Source organism: Crassostrea angulata, chromosome 8 (genome assembly GCF_025612915.1).
Source record: "Crassostrea angulata isolate pt1a10 chromosome 8, ASM2561291v2, whole genome shotgun sequence".
NCBI lineage: Eukaryota > Metazoa > Mollusca > Bivalvia > Ostreida > Ostreidae > Magallana > Magallana angulata.
The window spans coordinates 8,065,284-8,090,464 of record NC_069118.1 but is presented as its reverse complement, the minus strand read 5'-3'; the positions used below and the strand labels follow the sequence as shown (position 1 = coordinate 8,090,464).

The 25,181-nt window shown below is 33.2% G+C and overlaps 3 protein-coding genes across 4 annotated transcripts; 1 reads left to right on the top strand and 2 right to left on the bottom strand.

Moving 5' to 3' along the window:
• Positions 1–306: 306 nt before the first annotated feature.
• LOC128159171 (uncharacterized) lies at positions 307–1,501 on the bottom strand. Its single transcript, XM_052822231.1, has 5 exons — positions 1,358–1,501; positions 1,067–1,184; positions 830–961; positions 652–707; positions 307–552 (listed from the first exon to the last, which is right to left on the bottom strand). Exons 1-5 carry the CDS (start codon positions 1,484–1,486, stop codon positions 400–402), a joined length of 588 nt encoding a protein of 195 aa, XP_052678191.1. The 5' UTR covers positions 1,487–1,501; the 3' UTR covers positions 307–399.
• Positions 1,502–5,214: 3,713 nt separating this feature from the next.
• Positions 5,215–8,972, top strand: LOC128159235 (paired box protein Pax-6-like). Its single transcript, XM_052822300.1, has 4 exons — positions 5,215–5,280; positions 7,336–7,437; positions 7,703–7,896; positions 8,343–8,972. Exons 1-4 carry the CDS (start codon positions 5,215–5,217, stop codon positions 8,719–8,721), a joined length of 741 nt encoding a protein of 246 aa, XP_052678260.1. The 3' UTR covers positions 8,722–8,972.
• A 1,093-nt stretch (positions 8,973–10,065) lies between these two features.
• Positions 10,066–24,958, bottom strand: LOC128159162 (exportin-T-like). 2 transcript variants are annotated; one of them, XM_052822216.1, is made up of 29 exons: positions 24,853–24,958; positions 24,279–24,406; positions 24,055–24,140; positions 23,839–23,895; positions 23,653–23,722; positions 23,313–23,531; positions 23,041–23,124; positions 22,717–22,827; positions 22,300–22,458; positions 22,113–22,192; positions 21,683–21,878; positions 21,428–21,490; positions 21,006–21,077; positions 19,465–19,593; positions 19,016–19,084; positions 18,494–18,613; positions 17,301–17,395; positions 16,405–16,425; positions 15,291–15,456; positions 14,957–15,099; positions 14,430–14,715; positions 13,733–13,922; positions 13,427–13,494; positions 13,064–13,112; positions 12,711–12,826; positions 12,372–12,419; positions 12,098–12,169; positions 11,862–11,915; positions 10,066–11,268 (listed from the first exon to the last, which is right to left on the bottom strand). In XM_052822216.1, exons 2-29 carry the CDS (start codon positions 24,336–24,338, stop codon positions 11,242–11,244), a joined length of 2,910 nt encoding a protein of 969 aa, XP_052678176.1. In that variant the 5' UTR covers positions 24,339–24,406; positions 24,853–24,958; the 3' UTR covers positions 10,066–11,241. The 2 variants fall into 2 exon arrangements, with proteins under 2 accessions (XP_052678176.1, XP_052678177.1); XM_052822217.1 differs by lacking the exon at positions 16,405–16,425 and having other exon boundaries at positions 24,853–24,957.
• Positions 24,959–25,181: the final 223 nt, after the last annotated feature.

The window sequence follows — 25,181 nt, the reverse complement described above, 5'->3', positions numbered from 1 at the left end:
TCAAGTGCATGTATAAGCATTTAGCTTTGCTGGTTTGTTTTATGTAAATGAATGTACTTGTATAATATAGAAAGCTTGGAGAACTGTATTTTTGTTTTCCTTCAGAGCATTTCTTCTCGCGACTGATAATTCTATCGCCGACAGACGAACTCTCCGTCCATTTTCTACAGCCTATTCCTTATTTTCACATGCGTGACGTATTCCATGAACGTCACTCAATTTTACAAACTGGCAGAGGTAGAGGGGTGGGGTATATCGCCCTCCGTCGGTGAAATCAAAACATAAATCTATATAGTACGACTATTACAATTTTTAATTATAATTCAATTAGGACATAGACGACTTACAAACATTTATAAATATTTTGTGCACAATGAATTACAAGTTAAGGCACAACATTTACTCCAGTATTCGCATGTTTTTGGCCAGGTAGCGCACAAAGCGCACGAGATGGGATTTCTTCTTCTTCAAGACAAAACTGTCTCGCTTACCCCCGTAATCTCTACATTTGGATTGTGTTTTCTTTTCAATCTTCTTCTTAAGCCTTGTTATCTACAAATATAAATCACAGTAATTAAATTGTTAGTACAATCGTCATTGGACTAAGCAATCAGTCACCAGAAGTGTCTGCTCTTTAACATGTATACTTACATTATATTTTACATGGTTGCTATCACGAAGTACTTCCTCAACCTTTGGTGCAGTATCTAGAAATATTCACAATACATGTGATTATACAAGCAGTTCATGTAAACATCAGAAGATAAATATTAAATTAAAAACTAATAAGTTTAATATACAATTGTTCCCTATATGAACAATTCCTTACCCATCCCAGCCAGGTTATCTGTCAGTTTCAGCCACATTTTATCTACGGTGGCTGCCTCTTCTTTGGTGAATTTGTTTTTGGACACAGAGATGGTTGCTACGTAAGCCGCAATCAAGAGTTTCTTCAGCTCCACTGTAAAAATACATTGTTTTATTTCTTTATTCCTTTCTTATTTGTTTGCATTCTCATAATCAAAATGAAATATATGTATCAAGTCTATATTGGTTTTTTTCCTACCAAAACATTTCTTGGTTTCCTTCTTTCTGTTTGAAGTCAATAGCGCTCTGTCCTGTTGAATTACTTTTCTTTCTGCTATTTGAAGAATCAGTTCTGTTTTAACTACATATGGACCTCTCTAAAAAATGAAGACAAACAAAACATTGCATAGAGGAGCAACGGTATAACACATCATCTGAAGAAATGCAATCTGTCAAACGAACGTACACATTCGCACAACAAATATTTTCTGTTTAAATTAAAAATGCTTCAAGACATAGTTATGTAGAAACAATTTAAATACAAACTTACCATGTCCAATAAAGTTTCCGAACTAGAATTTTCAACAAAGCACTCAAAGTAATTTCTGAGTTGACAAAGCCAGCTCCTTGATCCCTCCATAATAATATAGGCTGTCGTTATCTCACTGCTGGCGGCCATCTCTACGTTGCTTTACCATATGGCGTTATTATTATGACGTTAACACACTGTGACGAGACCGGTAGAGTCGTATTATGACGTCACAGACACATTTGCCGAATTTTTCTGTGTAGACCTATATTATATAATTATATTTTCCAATGCCAAAATTTTCACTCTTGGTATTTGTCCTCAAAATTTCCTTGCAATACTAGCAAATTTGGTCGATTACATGCAATTGACAGTTCTTTATTTTTGAGTGCGTTTATCTTGAATTCTTAATTCAATAAGTTTGCAAAGTTGATATAAAAAAAATGAAAATGTAGAAAAATCATTTCCGTCAACGTCGGGAAATTCATTGATAATCATTGAATTCACTTTGCGTGCACGTTTGATAGTAAGGCTATTGCGTACAGTACACAGTATGCTAATGAACATTGCATCTATTCAAGACACACATTCTAAAAGTAAAAGGTGTTCATGTATTAATTTTCTATTTAGTCTGTAAATTTAAAAGTTTTCAATTTGTAAACGACCCATCATTATCTATTTGACAGACATAAATTCATTTCTCGGTCAATTTGAATCAAGGTTGATAGAATTTGTTAAAGAGAAATGATGTGTGAAATTAAATCAAAGACAAATCGTGGCCTTTTTGCGACAAGATCAGAATAAAAAATAATCAACTACCAACCTTTTCTATTCTAAGTTGTCTTAAACAGATGTGCCCGCATATTTTAACGAAACCGCTATCAATTAAAAAATCGATATGCAAAGTACAAGATTTGAGAGAAATTATTAATAGAGTAAAGTCTCTCAAAGGTGAATTTAAAAATCTGTTATTTAAATTAACCAAATTGGGTTCTAAATAATGTAATTAAGAAAACATCTATATATTGGCCTCTGCTATTTATAAAACCTTGTGATTTATAGCATATGACCCAATTTTAATTTTAAATGCCTATTTTTACTCTTGATATATATTTTTTAATTAACTATATTAAAGGTTTTAATAAATCCTACTGCATGCTCTTTTCCGTGTTTTCGTGAAGTAACAGATGACACAATCTGCCCTTTACGTGCAGAGAATATAAAACATTATGTTTAGATATTTCACGATTCAATATTTTAATTTCTTACTTTAGTTGTACTTTATCCTATTTTTAAGTAAAACCATAAAATCCATGTGAATTCTAAGTATGGGTAAAAAATTATTGGATTATAAATTTCTTTCATATATTGTATTTACATGTATATCGTAAAATCTATGGAATATTTTATAATTATTCAAGCCCAATAAATTTTGTGCTACATTTTGAATTCACATGTTTAAAATGGTGATTCAAAGTTTTAGTATATTTTTGGTTTTATTTTAAATACATAAAATAGAATTATATATTTGAACTTTCTCTTCATTAATTCATTGAGAGAACCAGACATAATCAAATTAATTGGTGTGCAAGCATACTTATTGTTTATCCTACTCGGGAAAAAATATTTTGATTTATCGGATTATCTTAATCCCTGTGTTAAAAGTTGTCGGGGGACATCATAGGTGTTTTGTAAAAACAGAATATCTACATATCATGAGCATATAAATACCATCCTCTAATTGTTGTAATGGCTTCAGTGTTTTCACAACAACGTGCGTGCTTTTAACACAAAGTGCTTCATGGTGTAAATGATGAGCTTTGAAATTGGCGGAAAGATGAAAGAGAGCCTGCGCGTGTATTTTGATAACGGTTAGCGGTAGAACTGATTTGGTATTTTACAAATCATTTTTGAGAAAATACTACAGGCAGCTTGTTGTGTAAAGAGCAATGGTGAGTATTCAAGATATACATGATACTATTTCAATATTATATTTGGCAAATTTTTATCCAAGTTGTATATTTTTAAGAATTTGATTTGTTGGTTGAATGTGTTTTCACATCATATTGTATATTAGACCAAAATTTACTCCATTCTAAATTTATGTAGCTAATGATTGCAACAACAGTATCAACGATCGATATATTTATAATAAATGATAACTTGAAAATATGCATAGTTCCTACCATTATTATCATTATTTTATTATTAGTCTCGGTAATATTGTATTGTTTAACTTTTCGGTGTTAAATTCTTGTTGCATAATATTTCTGCAGGATCGATCGATCAGAAACAAATTCGAACAACCCACAAGTTCTTCTCGTTAAAATATTTAAAAATATTTATTTCTTAAAACTATAAAATTCGATCTTTATTTCTTTATATTTGCATTCATTTTGTTTTAAAATCAAAAATTTTAATGGGGGAAATGATATTGTGGAATAATATATATATATATGTTAGCGGTCCCAGATCTTCTATTTTTTTCAATGAACCTATTGTTGTATATCGTTTATTATGGTGTTTATATATAGTGTTCTCGCCATAGCATTATTTTTTTTTAAAGTGGGTGTTGTTGTGGAGCAGATTTCTCCGAAATCATGACGAGCAATAAAAAAAAACATTAAATAAACCCCAACCTTTTTGCCAATCTTTAAAATCCTAATCCGGAGTGAAAAAATGTCTGTTCCGCGAAAAAAAAAATGGTGGTGGCCATTGGGGGGGGGGGGGGGGGTGCAATGCTATGTGCCTCATTGTATATTGTGCAAAAGGGTTTTTTATTCAAGTAACTAGGTCTTAATCATACCGGTAATACCAAAATTGAATTCTCAAAATTGATTGGTCAAATCATTAAAGATTGATGTGTCGTGACGGAAACATTTACCCTGTATGTTATGCTAAATTTGACAACGAATTTTGTAAAAAAAAAAAAAAAATTATTTCTTTTAAAATAAGGAAGGGTTTCGTCCTTTTGAGAAAACCAAACTTAGGTGCATGTAAAGAGTCATGCAGGGTTCAGAGACATTAATATTTGTTGTATTTTAATTTATATTTCCGTAGAATGATCATATATAATGTTTAATATTATATATGTAGTAGATTGTTTATTCATGTATATTTATGTGTATTCATATCTAACGTTATTACTGGCAATATTTATAAAATTTCATTACTAGGAGAAGACTATCTAAGTTTTAGAACTTGTGTCTTATCCATTTGATTTAATCAATAAAATATGTTCAATTCAATTCAAATTCAAAATGTTTAATATGCAGAACTAAATTTTATAGAGTATTATTAAATACGGAAACGTTAAAAAATATAATTTCAATAGTAAGATAAAGTCAGATTTTTTTTTTTAATTCAATTTACTTGTCCGTTAATAACATGTAGTTAACCACTTCATATACGAGATTATTGTGTTATGGAATAATTATCAGACTAGCTAGTTATATACAAGAAAAATTAATCTGTCTGTTTTATAAGTTATGAAGTCAGCCATTGATTGAATGAAGGTCGTATATTGACCAGTAGACGATAAATTAACCAAGAGTCCAATTCAAAATCCACAAATAATTTATCTAATCAATAGCACCAATGCACGGCTGAATATAATATTGTAAATTTGTATAGCGTTACTATATTTCCATTTAAATAAAACCAAAAGTTGGTCAAGTAAAGTGTTATTCATTAAATTTATGCTGAAATAAAGATCTACAAATTTAATTGTTAATAAATAAGAAAATGTATAGAATAGGAATTAAAGCATTTATGGCCTTCACCCCCCCCCCCCCATTGCAACCTTCACACTCAGGAATACATATATTTATTTTCATTTACTGATGTAGACTTTTAATAAAGCCTTTTGCTTTTTACAGATGCGGGAAACTGACGTTCACAAGAGAGCTGGCACGAAGCCAAGGACCAAGTACTCACCCGAACAGGTAGGAACATCCACTAAACTTAAGGTGGCTCACTACACCTTGAAATATTTTCTCAAATCAGCAGAAAATTACTTGATTATGATAGATATCATAATGAATAAGAAGTATTTAAGTCAAATAGGCAAAAAAGTGCAATTTTGGATGAAAAATTACATTTTTCGAAAATTTAATTCAATAAACATGAACAAAAGCTCCAGGCGGATTCGAACTCATGATCTGCGGTTCAGATGCCAAATACTTTGGCCACTGAGCTACGACGATATGTATACCACTAAATCGAACGTGATAAACTGTTTAACAAAATAGTTTTATCGCCATATTGTGACGTAGTGTTTTAAAAAGAATAAGTCTGGGTGTAGTGAGGTACCTTAATATTAATTGTTAAATGTGGGCTTAGGATAACACCTTCGTGTTAAATAAATTAAACACTCAATTTGACAGTAAATCCCCCTATAACATATTCTAAAGTCTTCAGTAAAAATGCACACGACGAATATGCGCTTGAATCGACAATGGGAAAATCGATGTTAAGAGCAACTGTGACCAAAATTTTTATTTTAATTAAAAATAAAACCAAACATTTTAAGTATGCAAGTATGCAAAGTATCAAGTTTAAGAGAAGTATTAATTAAGTTCAATACTCGAAAGGAACGTCGTAAGTTATGTAACTTGTGTAAACCACAAGACACTTTTTCATGTACTGTGGGAGTGTCCTATTTGTTCAAGAACTCCTTCAGCGATTTTTTAAAATTATGCCAAACAAAGAAAATTGTACCTCCAAGAGATCCTTAAATCTTTATATTTGGGCCAAATCCTGACCCAGTTCTGTTGAAATTCATTCTCTATCTTCTTGGTGATAAAATACCATACTTAAAAGAAAAGATGTCTTAATGAAAAACTAACAGTTCATGTATAACTTTTAGATATTTTAACACATATGTCAACTCTAAAGTATTTAGCTACCCAGAATTGCAGACTTAATGATCTATTAAAGATGGGAAATTTGACTTTTTCTTTTCAATAGAAGTAGACTCTGATTATATAAAGATTATATATGCGAGCTTTGAATACAAATTTCCAACCAGTTACCCCCTCCCAACACCCCCCTCTCTCTCTCTCTCTCTTCTCTCTCTCTCTCTCTCTCTCTCTCTCTCTCTCTCTCTCTCTCTCTCTATGAATGATTTTGTTTCGAAGTGAACAGAAAGCTGTTGCAATCACTTCGTTGTACTTATAAATGCATATGATTGTTTGATTTCTCGATAAAAGAAAAAAAAAACAATACTCGAATCAGTTTGATGTAAACTGGCCTATGTATAAACAAAAATCTCCAGTTGTTGTAATGTTAGGAACAACGCTTTATATTTTGGACAAAGTTTTAAGTATGATTAAAATAAAATTTTTTCGATATAAAGATTTGGAGCAGCAACCTAATCTAACTAAGGATTTTTTCTATCTCAATTTTAACCTTCATTTCTGATCCATGAAAACTATTTACCTGGAAATAAAAATAGCGAGCTAATATTCTTGAAAGTGAATGTTTAACACAACATTGGTACTTTTCAGGAAAAGAAAATTCTTTTTTTTTAAAGTAGTCCATAACTCGTGGATGTTAACCATCGATTTTTAATACTTAAAATTAGTTGGGATTCGATATCGAATGCTTATTTTTTTTCTATGTGGTTGTTTGGTAAAAATAAGAGAGAATTGCAAATATTGCTTCTGCATTTTTTTCTATAAAAAACATAATGTCAGAAGTCCGTTAATTTTCCGCAGAATTATAGGATTTAAAATAGTAATTATAAGCAAACACACATAAATGTTCCATTACGTTCAATCATGTTCTTAAAACAGTGTCCATAGTTTGAATTCTGCGATTGATAAGTAACAACTCCTTCATAAGTACATACTAATTGTATTAAACGGCAATCCTAATTTTTTTAACAAAAGGCTCGCGGGCTGTATCAGTCACCTGGACCCAAGTTTTAATTGGAAATGCAAAACTTTAAAAACACATTCCTTTGATGATTAATCATTGTATTGACTTGTCGTTTACAGCTGGAGCTGCTAGAGGGCGCTTTCCTAGATTCCCAATACCCGGATACAGAGACCCTGGAGGACCTGGCGGAGAGACTGGACGTCAGCACGGACAAAGTGTCGGTAGGTGCCCCCCCCCCCCCCAAAAAAAAAAAATAAATAAAAAATAAAAGAATCATACACACACATTAAAATTGCCTCATCCCATACACATTATTAAAAGTAACGAGCAGTCAATGGCGATTATTATTGGTTCTCTTTAAAACTGAAGAAAAATTCATTATAAATTACAAAGGTAAAAAAAAAAAGAAGAGAAAAAAGATACAAGTTAAACTATTGTGAATGGATTTTGTTTACAGGTTTTAATTTTTTTTACAATTGATTGTAGGTGTGGTTCCAGAACAGACGCTCTAAGTTCAAGAGGCAGTCCAAGGACTCCCACGTGGCCTGGATGCGGAAGCAGCTATACAACACGGACATGCGCAGTTCCTGTCGACTCAGTCACAAGGACGGACAACAGCACGTACTGTCTCCCCCGGACCACAAAGTCGCCGAAAACACCCTGACTGCACCCAACTCTAAGTATGTTAATTTAAAATCAGCAAGTTATTTAAAAAGTTCACCAGGATATGAACTAGGTTGATCTCGTGACCAACCAAGTTCATATCCCGTGAACACTTTTTAACTGATTTTTGCTGTTTATTATCTATATATGAAGAAAGGCAAATCAATCAGAATTATTTTAAAACATAACCGTGTTTTTGTTTACAATAATGCAAACATCAAACAATAAGCGCTAGCGGTAATCATTGTGATGTCATAATAAAGTACATACAGAATTAAACGATTTTGCTATTTTATAGGTAATTCATTGCAAATGTCTATATTCAGTAATGGTATAGATAAACTGTTTAATTTGTGATGATCGATATCCATGAAGTTTAAAATCAATTATTGAAAATATTCTTTGTATCTGTAATAGTTGAAAGTCAGCAAGTCTATATTTAATTTCTCAATTTCCCTTTCAGCTTACACTACATGCCGTACAGCCGCCCTGAGAACAACATGTTCATCCATGGACACAAAGCCCCGGCCCCGTTCTCCCCCGTGTCCTGTCAGTTCCCTTTCCCGGCCTGCTACGGTCCTATGTCCGCCTCAAGCAGTGTCTGGGATCAGATGGACCTCCAGCAAAGAACACGCCTCCTGACACAGCTAATGACAGAGCAAGCGGAACAGAACCAAGCGCTCTCCAGACCCAGCTGTCAGAACCAAACGCTCTCCAGACCCAGCTGTCAGTACATGGACAGACAGACCCAGGGGATGCCCCAGTTCCCGACATCCTGTAGTGTCCCGTCACTGACCCTTTCTGGACCCTCACTGACTGTGCCTGGCGGATTGGGATTCTGAAATCCGTTATGATTCCACACTCTTTGACTAAAGATAACATCATGCTCAGATATTCAGTGACATTTGAGACAATCACAATTTATACTTATTAATGAATAGTGTTTAGAGTTCCATCACAGTGTACAAGGAGTTTTTTGCATTTTGATATTCATCTCAGGTGTGCTATTATGTTGTAAATTTTGAAATATTGGTGCTATTCTGTAAATAAATTGTGTAGTTATACGTTGCATGTTTCCAGTATAAAGATATAAAACATACATTATCTGTTGCTGTTTTTTTTATGTTCTGTGAAACTGAAATGTATCAATTTGATGTTAAGTCCAATAGTGAAAAATAGTGAAAAGTGGAACTAACGCAGAGTCTATGCTCTATACCTCCCTCTTAGGCTGTCAACATCTGTAGTCAAAAGTCAAAGGTCAAGGTCAGTAAAGGGTTATGAATGGAGACCACAGATCAATTCTTTATTTATTGGGTCTGTTTAGTTCCCCTTGCAAAATATCAAGTTTTGAATATGAATGATCTGATTAATACAATTTTGCACATAAAATTATTTAAGAAAAGATGTGATTATCTCAAGTATGTACAAGAGACATTATAAATCAAACTTTTTCGTGATACAATGTAGGTGAACAGTTCATAGAATGACAAACATGGTGTTCTCCAAGATTTGGAATCTCTGAAAAACATACTATAGTCTGTCCCAAGATATTTATGCAGCACATTTGGATGATTTTTAATAAAAATACACATACCTGTGAAAGAAGTACAATTGAAATAGTTGATCATCGGGGCTTGCTGCAATACAAAATCCCTGTATACATCACATTTTTTAGCATTGTATTGAAACCTGATAAGCTAACAGGGGCATTTTGACTGAGGAATCTAGGAAATTTTTCATACTTTTGAATGAACATCGTTTGAACCCTGTGGAATTTATAAATATCTTGCAATCAGGCAAAATGTGAATCCAGGATATCTTGGGACAGAGTGTAATAGACAATAACTTACTCTAATAGAGCTCGATTACTTACTGATTAATGACACATGAATGTATAACAGGGACTGATCATTGCAATAAAAGCTAACAGAAGTCTACATTGACAAAATATGAGGGGTTATGCATATGAAGTACATTTTAACACTGGTGTTTTTGCTCAGAATCATTTGTACGGTCATTTGTCCTGAACTAACACAGAAAATATTTACAAGTTGTATGTATGTATTAAAAGGGGATGTAAATTCATGGGCAAGGGTTACCTATGAAAGCCAGGAATATTTGTCCCCCACAAACAATGGTGATTCCACATTATACCTCTACCGAATGTACAGAAACAACAATTTACCAATGTTTACAAATGATTTATTTAATTTTAAAAGAAAAAAATAATATAATAACAATATCTGTAGCAGTAACAACCCAAAAACTAACAGAAAAGACATTATATGCAATGCATTATAAAGTGGTCTGATACACAGAGAACACAAAATCTTATTGCTGTGTAAAAAGCTCATTTCATGACTCAACCTTGAATATTAATATCTTCCAACATTTTTAACATAATTCGTCACAAATTATCAAATTCATATTTGAGTAAAATTCATGTACAAGTGATTTCTCTCAAGAAAAGTTTTGGATGTATAAAAAATAACATTAATTCATTTTATCACAATATCTATGTACATATTTATGTTAATATTAATAATGACTATTAAAGATTGCAGATCAAAATTAGACAGAAATGCAATTACTCTGAATAAAACAAATTAATTGCTTTAATGAAGGACTCTCTCCTCTCTCTCTCTCTCTTCAGGTTATGTTTATCAAATGTATCTAATATATAACACAAGCTCTCTCTCTCTCTCTCTCTCTCTCTCTCTCTCTCTCTCTCTCTCTCTCTCTCTCTCTCTCTCTCTCTCTCAGACACGACACACATTTTTGCATCAAACTGTCCAATGCATTCCGTATGGTGACATGCAATCACTCAATGTGCACCAAAATCTTCAGATATATTCTAATTGAAATTTCTTCAACTTGCACAAAATTAAAAAAAAATAAAATAAAATAATGCCACTTTCTTTAAAATAACTGTGAGAAAATAGAGAGGATTAGTGTTCTTATTGTAGTGCAGTCAATATTCTTTACATAAGGTTAAAACAAATACAAAATACTTTTTTGGCATCAATACACTGCATTGAAATGCTGACCTTCATAGCACCCTACTCATGTTCAGTTTTTTTTTTCTCAAAACTCTCCAACATGTATTACAAAACTGAAATAGCAAAACAGCACAAAGCACATCCAACAGCTAAAAGCAATCACTACATGGGGACAAGACTGACTCTCTCTGGTAATGTCATTGGTTTACCAGTCTCGGATACAAACTTCCTTCTTCAGTAAGTTCTTGCACAAACACAAAGTTCTTCATTGGATTCTTACACTGCATTTCCTGGGTGATGATGATTATGATGAGGATGAGGATGATGAAGCTAGTTGTCTCCCCTTCTGAGACAAACCCTTTGTCATGACTTTGCTTTCAGGAAAAAATTCTGCAAGAAAATTACAAATGATATAATGCTGCATAAAACATGTAAAAGTGTCTGTTATAATTTAACTGCATGCTCATTGCTTAAAAAAATAAGATAACTAAATGAACATTTCTTCACAGTCATGTAAAAACTTCATGGTTCTTGAAAACAAGCTCTATATTTGGCCTTATTTGCTCTATTTTAAAAACAGTGGACATATTTCATACTACTATTATCTTTACTTTCCACAAAACTTCTTTAAACATTCTAATCAACTACGGCAAAATTAATTCTTAAAACACTTTCACCAATCCTGTAAAGCTGACTTCAAGTTGTATTGTTATAGAGTTTGATAAAAAATTTTGATCGTCAAAAGGAAGATACCGGTTAATATAATGCTCTTCTGCTTTTATAGGTGGTGAGGGAGATAATTTTAGTGGGAAATAAAAGTGAAAGATATCTACCACATGCGTTTGTGTCCAATTAAAAGCAAGCATAAAACTGTAGTTTTATAGTTGACAGTCCTAATTTTTTTTAACCAGAGATACAGTTTTGGAGCTATTTTATTGAAGTGTATGATTATTTCAGCATTAAGATATACAATGCCTCATTACCTTTAAATAAGTTCTAAATGTTTTGTTGTCTGTCTTTAAAGCTCCACACAACTCCTGTGAATGTTAAAAGAAAAAATCAATAGACCATAACATCATTTATAAATTCTCTGCTGAAAAAAAACTTCTATGAAAGTTCAAACAATAATCTTACAATGCAAATCTGTTTAATCATTCATTTTTCCTGTTATTAAAAAAAAAATATCCTATTGCTATGGAAATGTTTTACCAAGTAATACCTGAATATTTTCAGCAGGTACATTCAGTTTGGGCAGGTAATCGGTGGACAGGTAAGTTAAAAACTCCTGGCCCTGTATGGAATAAAATAATTAAGGAATAAGTTGGGTTTACTCTACTAAATATCTTTCACTGTTGTATTACAGCCAAATTCAAAATGGCATTGAATTTAAATCATAGTTCATTGAAAACCATTCATCTAATCTTAGCAAGTAAAAAAATGAATGGATATGGAAAGTATTGGATGTTTTTATACACTCTACATTGTATACTGACCCTTTTATCCAGCATACACCTCAAACACTGAGCACACTCTCCCAGAGCCTGTATGAAGAGAATACTTATCATTTAAAACTCAAAACATCAGTCATTTTAGGCCATGCTTGCAGTGTACATATATAAGTACACAATCATACATTCTATATATTCACCGACATATTCATGTACATTTTACAATTACGATCATTGTTCAATCGAATAAAATGTTCACAATGACTGTCAAAACACTTCTTGTAAATTCACTTGTCTTTAAATAATGACAGATTATGATATTTGGATTTTTTCTTAAATACTTTATTTCTGTCAATAGAATCATTCAAGTTTATGTCATCATACCAGTGAAGTTTGTCCATCGTTTAGGTCAAAGGTGGGTTTCATTGGACCAAGAAAGCATGCTGGCAGAAAACTCTTGTACATGAAATCCACAAAGCCGGCTAAACCATTGGGCCCACCTGAAAGAAATAAAAGATTAATCGTATCTTACACTGAATATCTGATGATGACTGTAGGCATATGAAAAAATGATTACATACAATGTTGGATGTACCATGGTACTTTACACAAACATACAAGGTATCATACAATGTAACTAACATGTTGTTAGTCAACAAAGAAATTATTGTTTACCAACTAAAATAATCTACCACCATATCACACAGATATAGGGCAAAAAGAATGCTTTTACTTACCCCAAGTCTCAACCAGCTTCTTCATTATGTTGTAACACATTTTCTGACTCTATAAAAATAAAGCAGATTATTTACATTATTTGCATGGACATGTAATTACACTTATTAGATATACTTTAATGACTTATCCTCAAAATAGGCCAATCTAAGGATTTTCTGCAAAATTTTTGTTGAATAATTGAAATTATTCGTTTGTTTTTTACCCTGTTGTCAAACGTCCATTAAATAAGATACAAGTAGATAGACAAAAATCTCTAATGCTCTGATGGTTAAAATGACTAAATCTTTTAATTTGAACTTTGACATGAACTTTGACATGAACTCTGACAGAACTTTGACATGAACTCTGACATGAACTCTGACCTGTGGATCTGGAATGTCTGCCGCTCCCTGGACAACCGTTAAAAGTAGGCTGTGAAGATTATTCATCTCTGAAAAATACAAAAGTACACAGAGGGGTAAAATATGGTTTAAATCCCAGCTATAAGTCCAATGCATATAATGTTTTCCAGTTTTAGTTGGTTTTCGTTTAAACACGAAATTTATCTTTCACAAGTTATAATTTAATTCACTCAGAAAATTCTCTGCTGAGAAACAATTTAATCGTTAGTGTAATATTCTTAACATGTACATGTACATGTAGTTATCCTACATGGCTAATTTCTGTACCTTGGTTTTTGATGACATCCAAACAGTCATTGGAAATTATTGTAGACAGAAATAAATAGTAACTCCTCTGCAGCATTTTCTTCTCCACGGCCGTGACCTGGTCAAGGTCGTCTGAGGGCGTGGACAGGACCTGGAATATGGTACTGACCAGAGGCATGAACACTTGTTGTAGGAAGGGGACAATGGCAGCCTGTCGAAATATCAAATAAAATACACAGTTAACCATTAAATCACTGTTGTAGGAAGGGGACAATGGCAGCCTGTTGACATATCAAAACCAAATGAAATACACAGTAAACCATTAAATTACTATTGCTGACCTAATTTTTTTCTACACATCTTAATAGTAGATCATCAAGCCATACAATGAGGTATTGGTTTTGACCTAAACTATAAACTCTGTCATCGTTTTACAAGTACAGAAAATAAAATTCAAATTTTTTAATACTAACTGCAAACCTATTCTTTCCTTCACGGCCCAACCAATAATAACACTAGAGTATCTACTTCACTGAGTTACACAAGCAGCTTCCCTATCTGCAAAGGTTGGTATCTAAGTTGTATTTAATGCATTGTACATCTAAGGGCTTGTAATGGCTAGCTAGCATATATTTGCAGACCGTGGTGGATACATAAAGTATCGCAGACACTACAATCTTGAATCTGCTAAACATAGCAAACAAAGCTTTGTACTTACTTTAAATTTCATAATGAGTTGGTTCATCAGTGGCAGGAAGTCATGCAGCTCTTTGGCCTCGGGCTGCTTCAGCAGGTTCTCAAGAACGACCGGCACAAAGGGCAGGATCTCCTTCTCCAGACAGACCACCATCCTGTGGAGGTACTGCCTCACCCCCGTCTGTATCAGCTGCCTGTGGGTGGGGACATTTACAGCCTGCAGGAAGATCTTCAGCAGGTCGGTGAAGGTCTCCACACAGCCACAGGCCTGCATGGTTTGTTGACTAGAAAATCCTTTGCTCACTCGGCTGAAAATACAGTGGCAACTTATGAAAAGAATTGTTTAGATGTTAATTTGTTCATGTATATCTTAACTAATGTATTACGTACATCTATTTTTTGGTATAAGGCTGGCTGTGAATTAAATTTGAGGTTGCTCTTGATTTACTGCACAAGCATAACATCAAGTTTACAGAATGCAAAAATTATCAACAAAATATTTTACTGCAACGTCACTGATACACTTCTGACTCTACACTGATCATGTACCTTGCTAATGATGTGGCCATGTTGATGCTCTGTGCATAAGCATACTGTCTCTTCTCGTCTGTCTCCCCCTGTAGCTTGCTCAACAAGCTCTCAAACTTACTGGCAATTGGTGAAAGTAACTCCTTCATTAAGTGATGTTTTCTCTGGTGAAAAAAATAATGAACTTTACTATAATTTTTCATACTATCTTCATGATAAAACAAATTGCAAACTTCATAGAACAAATGCTTGCACTGCAGATCTAACTACAAAATTACATTAGTTAGCTTAAGAAATAAACTACGGTATGTATAGCATACACTGAATATCTGACTGTATTTAAGCATTCACTGACCTCTGGTGAGAGACTACTGGAGACAATGAGGCTGCCCGCTGTCTCGTAGATAAACAACTGGTCCTCATTCGATAGCAGATGCTGGTACCCATTGTCAGGAGTGTTGAGGACCAGTAAATCTTGGATTCGACTCAACACATCCTCTATATAAGGATTCAATTGTCCCCTGATAATGAAGATAATGAAAAACATGGAGATGTTCACTTTCACTAACATCTGTTGCTTTATGGAAAACTTTTTCTAACATTAAACTTTGTGTATTGAAACATACACAGTTGAGCAAAAAACATTATTTGTTGATCATATCAACTACTTGTAAAAAAAAAAAGGGGGGTTTAAAAATGTCAAACAAAAATATTTTGAAAAAATTAAGTACCCACAGCATTATAAATGACATTCTTTGGTGCCCTATTATGTAAGTGTTCTTCAGAAATACATGTACCGGTACACTTTTCTTTTGCATTAAAAAAAGTTCCTTAACAATGCCATGTAAAGCAAAACCGTGAAATCATTTAAATTTAAGAGCCAATTTTTATGGATTGAGTTTTTTGCTATTTGTGGGGTTGTAGTTTTGTAAATGCACCAGTGTTCAGTGTCAGAAAGAAATAAAACTCTTCATTTGTTTTCATCGAGGATGTTAATTTGTGGGGGAGAGCTACTCACGAATACCACGAAAATTGAGCCACCATGAATTTAAATGATTCCACAGTAGGTAATTTTTCAGTATACAAGTATTTGGTTTATTGTGTTCCTGATCTAACATCATCAGGACCTGTTCATGCTCTCGTCTTATGAAACAAGCAACTTTTAAGATAAATATTTAGGTTTGTGAGCTACATTGATTGACATGTGCAAAAAATTCTTAGTTTATACTTAATGTACATGTATCTGTACAAAATACCATTCCCACCTGTATTAATTCCCGAACATAAATAAAGAATAGTAAAACTTTCCAAATATAAATAATACCTGTATATGTACATGTATGCTAAACAGAAATACAATTCAAATTTTCCCATAAGCAGCTATATATCCAAATATTTGTCCGCATTTTATATACAGCAGTTTTTCCATATTACATTTCTTAACTAAAACATAATCAACATATAAATACCTAATCATCATGTCTAAGTACCTGTGGAATAAATAAATCAATTGAAAATACACACCTAAAGACAATGTAGATTCATTTTCTTAATATTGGAATAGCATGAAATTCTTTATATAATTGAATATGCAAAAAAAATCATCTACTACTAACAGTACAGTAAAACTCGGTTATAGCGAAGTCCCAGGGACCAATGGGTTAACTTCGTTATATCTGTAATTCGTTATATCCAAATAATGAATTCGTAAAAATAACTATAGCGAATTCACTGTTTATATGTTTTTTTTTCACCAGACTATAATTTTTGCTAATTGAGGCTTAAAATAAACAGACATTGCTTTAATACCTTTAATAATGGGATTGTGAATTGGAAATTTTATATGAAAATACCGGTAAATTCATTCAAACTATTATGTTTGATGGTCGTGCGAACTTTTTTACTTGTAAAGAAATTTGTAATAAAAGTGTTAAATTTTGTTATTATTCACCTCTACAGGACTCAAAATCAGTTCGCTATATCCGTTAATTTGTTTTATCCCAATTCGTTATAACCGGAAAATTTTGCAAAGATTTGATAAGAATTTTACCTGGGACTTAAAAAAAACTTCTCTATATCAGAGAATTCGCTTTATCCGTATTCATACTTAAGGTTTTACTGTACTATCAATAAATCATACATGAACTTTTCAGCATGTGAGGTAATTTTGAGTCTACTACAAAACCTGGTATACATATGAAAACTTGTTTATAGTAAATAATGTGTTATCTGAGAGAGAATGTCAAAATTAATGCTGTGGGTAATTTTTTGTTAATGTATTTCCTAATGAATCTCTTATAATTCTGTAGGTATTGCTGTGCTGTAAATGATTCACTACTTTTTCTATATTTGTTAATTCACTTACTTAAGTCCTTTAATGAATCTGGAAAACAGGTAAGATGTCCTACTCCGGACCTGTGCTGAGGGGTGACGAAATCCTCGCTCATCCGTGAATGCCATCTGTGGGTAAAGCATTCAATTGATATCCAACAAGACAGACTTAAGGTGCAAGTGATTCGAAAATATATCTTAATTAAACAGGTCGGGTACACTACCTTATATGGATAGCATTATTTAACACGTGACAGTATTTTCGTCAAACAGATTCTCCAATCCAGTGAATGAGTTGCAATGCATGACGGTCTACAACGTGTTTTCGATTCAACAGACGCACGTGGTTTTTGTCTGTTTTATTCACAATATTTAATTGCTTGTCGGAATGTTTGTACATCTTGATTTTTACTTTAGAAGGTAAAAAAGGAAAGATTACGTACCATTAACTTTGTTCCATGCTCACATTGAAAAATACTGTTGTTTTAGTTGATCAATTGTTGCTTAAAAAATGAACAGTATCAAACGACTGACAAACATACGCATACAAGTACAAACAGGTTTTGATAAGAAAAAACTGCACAGTTGTGTATTGGTGACTTTATCATTGTGCACTAGAAATAAATACAGGTAACTGTACATTTTTAACATACGTGAATAGCCACGGTAGTAGAAATACACAAATATACAAACGCAGAAGCGCAAGCTGTGCAGCATATATAATATTTTGTCCGTTAAGCATTCTGATGAATGTCCCTGAAGAAAATATCAACGCGCATTCTAATAATGTTATCTTCAATATGGGATATCACGTGAAAAAATGGTACTCGCTGCTTCTAATTCTATAGGACGTACCTCTCTTTTGAACATTGACAATGGGGTATTTAAATAGGTTGATATAAGTCCTCATATGCAATATTTTTTAAATGTGAGCATAGAAATTGAAGTTCAGACATAATTGTCCATATTTATTTCATAAATTCTGAAAAATCATTCAAATTGAGTTTCCAAAGAACAATTCAAAATGGTATATATTTTCAATACGCTTTGTATACACTGAAACTTGTAGTAGCCCACAATGCCTTGCAACTCATTCACCTGATTGGTTTGTCGATAAAAGTAAACAGATGGCTAATTTAGTATGCAAATTTATGCCGACGTCACAAAATATAGTGGTCTCGACCTGTTAAAGTACCAGCAAAATGTAAGAAACAAAATTGGACAAACCAGAACATCAGGAATATGTTGAGGTTCAGCTAGAAAGAACTTTTCATATCTGGCAACTGTCTCGAAAAACTGCAGTTCTACAATCATGTGACCCTGACAGCTTACACGGCTGCTGATGAGCTGTAGAAGATAAATGCATGGAAAATGTAAACTTTGTCATTTCACTTCAGTGGCAATACATCTTACATAACTTAGTGAAGATTAAAGCAACTTATTATTACCACTTCCCCTTCTTTTATTGTTTTCATTGTAATACTTGTTATATGATGATATGCAGAAATTAAAAAAAACTCAGTTTACAGTATTTCAGTGATACAGACTTTTTCATCAAATATTGGTCATCTTTAATTTTTCTTTGAATAATTAGTTCAGACTATATATATTATTGTACATCGTACGACTTTTACACCATAAACAGTCTGATTGGTGATCTGTCATTCTTAACGTAACAATATTGAGCCTGCCTTAACAGAGATTACACCTACAGTACATAAATACACTACACTGTTATTTGGAACTCACCAGTCTGATCATGTTCTGTAGGGCACTGGCTTTTGAAATGTCAGGACTGAACTGCTGTCCTTGGGGATTCTACAATGTACAAAACTAAATAATTATTTTCCCGAAATGTTGACACAATAACAATTGAAAGTACATGTACACATTTCTACAAAACTACAAACGTTTAAGTATTAACTTATGCTAGGCAAAATTTATAAGTGTAATAACATTCATAAGATTTAGAGTACCTGGTCCAGTTAATTTGTAGAATGGATCTTTGGTCATACACGTTGTACATGTACATGCAAAATGAACAGGTTGCATTGGCACGTTCAGGAATATTTAAATTTTATTCAAAATATGGGCTTTTAAAATGTGAATATCTTCATACGTACATGTACCCTAATTTATGACTATTAAATAAAATGTATAGCACTTAAGCTACAATTTCAATACTTGGCAGTCCTTACCGGTAAAGCCTCGCCCAGCATGTACAGCATGGTAATGGCCACCTCAAGGTCACAGACCTTGACCGTCTCCCACTGGGGCAGAGTCTGAGTCACCAGGGTGTGAATGGTGACCACCATCAGCTCCGTGTCCTGCCAAAATCACATGGATTTATAAATTCCAAGTCAGAATTAAAGTTACATTGATGATTCCTAATCAAGCATCAATATCAAATATGAATATCAAAACATGGTTTATATAGTAGATGAAATAATTGATTCAAAAAAACTTTCTATTTGCTAATAGCATTCTATTTGCTAATAGCATTTTCATGAACACGTAAGATTAAAGATGATCTATTAAAATTAGCCCTATTGATATTTCACTGATTTTACAGTAATGATTATGCTTCCAGCTATGCATGTTTATTTCAAAGCAAAATTTATTTCCCAATTATTACACATCTTAACTGTAATTACCGGTAGTAGATATAAAATTGTCGTTTCTCCGCTCAAACTTCAGAAAACCACTTGCACCCGCATTGAGTGCAGTTAACTTCGACATCGATCCCAGCAAGGGGGCACACGTGATTTACGGTTAAAAAGACTTAGCGTATGATTGAGATATATTAAAACTGAGTTTATTAATTGGTGATTGATGCATAAATAGAGACGTGATTACTTCTTGTTTTAATATAATGTGCTTTTTTCGACATCTCCGCCATTATCGAATGTTGTGGATTTTCCAAGATCTAAAAATAGCACGATGTTCACTCGATGGTGTTAACTTGGTTTCGATATGCTTGAACTCTTTATTTGCCGCAAGGATATTGGAAACTTGAGAAAATATACACAATAAAGAAAAAAAAACTACAGTTATTTGCAGGAAATGCACGGATGCGATGTCACATGACTATATAGAAACATCGTATATTGTATGCCTATGAAAATGATTGACTGTGTACATATACATGTAAACGGGGAAGGGGACTGGTGTCAAGATATCACAGAAACTTTCATATAAACCCCCATTTTAAACAAGAAATATTAACTGCCTAGAATAAGATGAATCAAGTTTGCTGTAATTGTATGGACTTGTTCTGCCTATTTCTTGTTCAACACCCCCTAAAAAAATCTCCTCTATATAATATGTAGACGAAAGAGTGGGACAGAAGCTGATGTTGAACTGCCTTGTGAATCTATATTTCTTGTGTTTTGTGAGGACCAATTAGTTTTGCTATTAGTTTTGCCAGAAAAAACCCAGAAAAATTGTATATTAAATATACACAGATATTAAAATATAATTATGAATTGAAATGATACTTGTTGATGTAGATTTCATGAAAATGCATCAATTATAGTACATATCATGTAGTATGTTTCATCAAATGGTTATATTATCATTACGCGCAGTGATTTCGCGCCGGCTTAGGCGCTTTAATGCTGCACCGCGCGCTTACTCTGACAAACTTCCCCCCATGCATCAAAAATTTTCTGGGGAAAACACTGATAGCCTATCATTAAATTCAATGAAATAATTTCAGTAGATATATACATGTACTTACCAGAGCAGATAAATTTGTGAATAAAGTCTTTAGTTGTTTTCTATACTCTTGAAACATGGCCTCATCTTCACCCTGAAAAAAAATCTGAGGTCTTCATTTCCATCTCACAGATTAACACTAATTATAAAACTAGGCCTTACATACGAAATATAAATACTATAAATTCCTTAGTTTACATGAGTGTTTAAATCTATGATTCCATTGTTTTGTATCAAAGCATGAGAATATAGAATCGTGAGCACCAATTTTTTCTTATCATTTTACATAGTTCAAACAGTCTGAAAAACAAAAGCATGATTTTAAAATCTGCTTGGGCTGCTTCTCATGATTTCACACGGATAGCAATTCCTCTCCTATGATAAGGAATCTACTAAACAGTACTAGGGATGGAGGCTGTTTAACTTTCATTCTATAGAACAAACCTCATGGTCAAAATTGTAGGAATCATCATATTTCATCTTTTTAATAACAGTGTACAGCAGACCCTAAAATAAAAGAATCAACTTTAATAATAGGAGAATCAATTGTTTTGTACAGTTATTATTTACAAAAACAGTTAATAAATGATTAAATATATGTATACATATACTGTACATAAATTACATTTACGTGTATGTTTGATATTAACATTTTCTTAACCCCACATCCTCTGATATTTGTGTATACACAATCTGTACCTCAATGTGTTCCCTGTGTTTAGGGGATATTTGCTTCATCTGTTTTAGGATTCCAATATACTCCTGGACAAATGGAATGACAGCCGCCGAAACGTCGTCATCCTCATCACCAAGGAAACGGAACATGAGTGGGACCTTCTCTTCTAGTGCTGCCATGGTAACACTGCTATTTTCTTGATCCTCTGCTTTTTGCAATCTGTTGGAATAATTTTTCATTCAATTTATAACAACATTCATTTTCTTATCTTTTGCATAATAGAATTGTTAACAGAATCAAGAACAAGCATTTTTTGTCAAAACCTTAAAAGAGGGATGAAGTTTTACAATATATTGATATTAGGAACATATGTACACTACATAGTGTATACATGACACATATATTGTTAGTACAGAATCTAGGGTTTTACTTTAACTTCATAATTGTTCTTACTTTTGCCAGCTGATGATCAGATTGACCCCAATCCCATTGATAAGTTTGGACAGTTTAGCCATGTAATCTCCTTCCTCCTCCTAAAAATAATAAACATGCATTAGCATTCCATGATAAGGGCTCTATCACACAGAGTCAACCTGTTCTTTACACTATAAACACAGACCTGTAAGCTGTGAACTCTCACCTCTTGTGGGTTGAAGATTCCTCGGTTTTGCAGAATGGATGTAAAGGACTCGATGAGCTTGGTCTTGGCTACTGGTTCCATTCCTTTGTTGATGATGTCATGGATACAATCGCATGCACTTTCCCGTATCAAAGGCATAGACATGAACTCCAGCAACACCTACAAAATGTTGTAGTTTCATACTTAAATACATTCTCTAATATGTGTACCGACATTTAGCATGATGGGTGTATGCATTTGTATACCTGATTCCAGTAATCTTAAACAAAACCTTAAAGTTTCTGTTTTTAAGATTCTGCTCCCAAGGGTACAAGATTACAAACCTATTTGTAACCTGCATTTGACACGGCATACAATTTACAGGTACATCAACAATCAATCCTGTCATTTACATCTCAGAAAGGCGTCAAGTCTTACCCCCACAAACTTGTCGTTGGCAATGAGGTTGATGTCAATCCATGACACATACTTCCCAATAACATCTAAACACATACAGGTCACCTCAGGGTTGCTGGACTGAAACTGGGTCTGTACAGAAAAACAGAATTTGGTCAAATGGCTTTCTAATTAAAATTTATTAAATCAAAATGTTTGGGGAAAATCTGACAAAAAATTAAAATCATACATATTAATGCACATGTAAATTAAGTGTGAAAACATCTACAGATGTATTCTCTAAAATCATTATCAAGAGGGGTGGGGTTGAGGACGGTTAGGGGTCGGAGATCTATAGTTACTTACCAGGATGGTGTACCAGGTCTCTGTCAGCTGTAACACACTCTGCTCTCTCATGGCATCCTTAATGACTGTATTCCTCTGAATCTCCTGAAATCAGACAGATATTTTACATAAAGATATATATATATATGGAAAAGTTTACTAAAAAAAACTGTATAAAAAAATATCATATTAATAAAAAGCAAGTCTTACAGAAAGCAAGCAAGGTAGAAAAATATTGATCCTTTTTTCCATTTCTCTTATAAAGACAACCACAACAACCCTCATGTTCCTACCTCAAATGTATGGACAATTTCCCTGTCTACCACCTCGCTGTCGATGCTCAGTAAGACTCGCAGATAAATGTCCACAGCTTTAGCACTTGGCGACAGGATCCCGATCAGGTCAGTGAAGAAGGAGGGCCACCGATGGGGGTAATCAGCAACAAAACCAAGGGAGGTAATCTGTGCTACCTTATTACGTAAAAAATTTCGGTCTTGGTTTGATTCATTTCCCTGCAAAAAGAGCATAAAAAAAGGTTAAACCATAGAAACAAATCCTTTCACCATAACCATTTCATTAACAGCTTTGTACTATAAGACTGGTCACCGCTAGCTTATGTATTGAGATACAAACCATCAGCTGGAGGCATGTACAGATGAGGCTGCGTACACTCTGTTGGTCATCAATGCCAGCTTCCCTGTACCTGTAGAATATGATGAGAACAACGTCAGCCCCAAAGGAACATAATCTTTACTGATTAAATGCTTAATAATTTGATTCTATACTTTATGGAGAGCTTAATGATTTCTTAGATCCTACCTGTATCTCAGATAATGCTCTATCACTTGGAGACAGAAAAATCTCACTTGGTCATTTCTGAAAAAGAAACCTTGTACTTTTACAAATAGACAGAAACAGGACATATGAAAAAGTATTCTTCCTATGCTCAAATTGATAAATATACATGTATATCCAACTAGGTAGTATACTCTCTGAGAATAAATTATGCTTTTTTATCAATAGGTTTACACTGACCCAAAATAGTTTCCATTGGTGAATGTTGCAGCACAAAGCTTCCAACCATCAGGTGAGGATTTTAATTGTTCAAAATACTGCAAAGCCTGAAATAAAATTGTTTGGTCTCCTGAATATCAGTTTGTACTTGTAGTTACATCTATAGATATAAATCTATGATATCTTATATACTTCTAACATTCTGACAGAATTTTATATAAAAATCTAATTTATCTAAAATTTACCCTATTCTGTAGCTGTGGATTAGCCCTTGGGTCCAGGCCACGAAGAGCATCCTCATCCATTTTGAAATATACCACAATGGGTTTGTTATAGTGAAAAATGTCTTGTGTTATTACTCCATGTCTGTAACCTTCAAAAAATGGTTTAGTTGAGTTAATCTTTCGCACAGCTGCATGAAAATAGAAAACAAAAATAAACTAAATGATATAGTCAATTCGTGGGGAGTGTCCTGAATATGAGACATGTTTAAGAGGAAATTCGAAATATAAACAAGAAATATTACAAGCCTTACCTGAGAGAATCATATCAAACGGAAATAACTTTCATACACAATCAACAAAAATAATTTTTTAAAGTCAATTTTAGTTGGAAAATTATCACTTAGTATAATTTCATTTTCACAAAACACATGTGTCTAGCATGTGTAGAAATACGCCTTATTTGTGTTTGTTTCTATCCATATTGGAACACAAATAAACATGCCGAGTGGAAGCGGCTCTTTTAATAAAATCAAACTGATATATACATCATGGATATAACTATAGACAAATTGTGATGCAATGTAGTGAAAATTACCTTGAACCAAGTTCTTACTATATTTCAAATTTCTCTAGCCACGTTTCGTCATTCATAGTCGCCATGTTATACAGGATCTAGATAACTCGTACTTAATTTGGTATGATCTACAAAAATGATATTCCACGTAGATTTATCAATTTGATGTAGATAGATCTATTTGTGAATTTTTGAATTATGAATTGATTATTCATTTGTTTACAAGAATGTTGATACACAAAATTTTGTAAATTATCTACAGTTGTGTACAGTAACGTTATGACCCTACTCAGGCTACTGCAGACGTTAAAAACTTTTTATAATCTTTTACCGTATATATTGATTTTTAA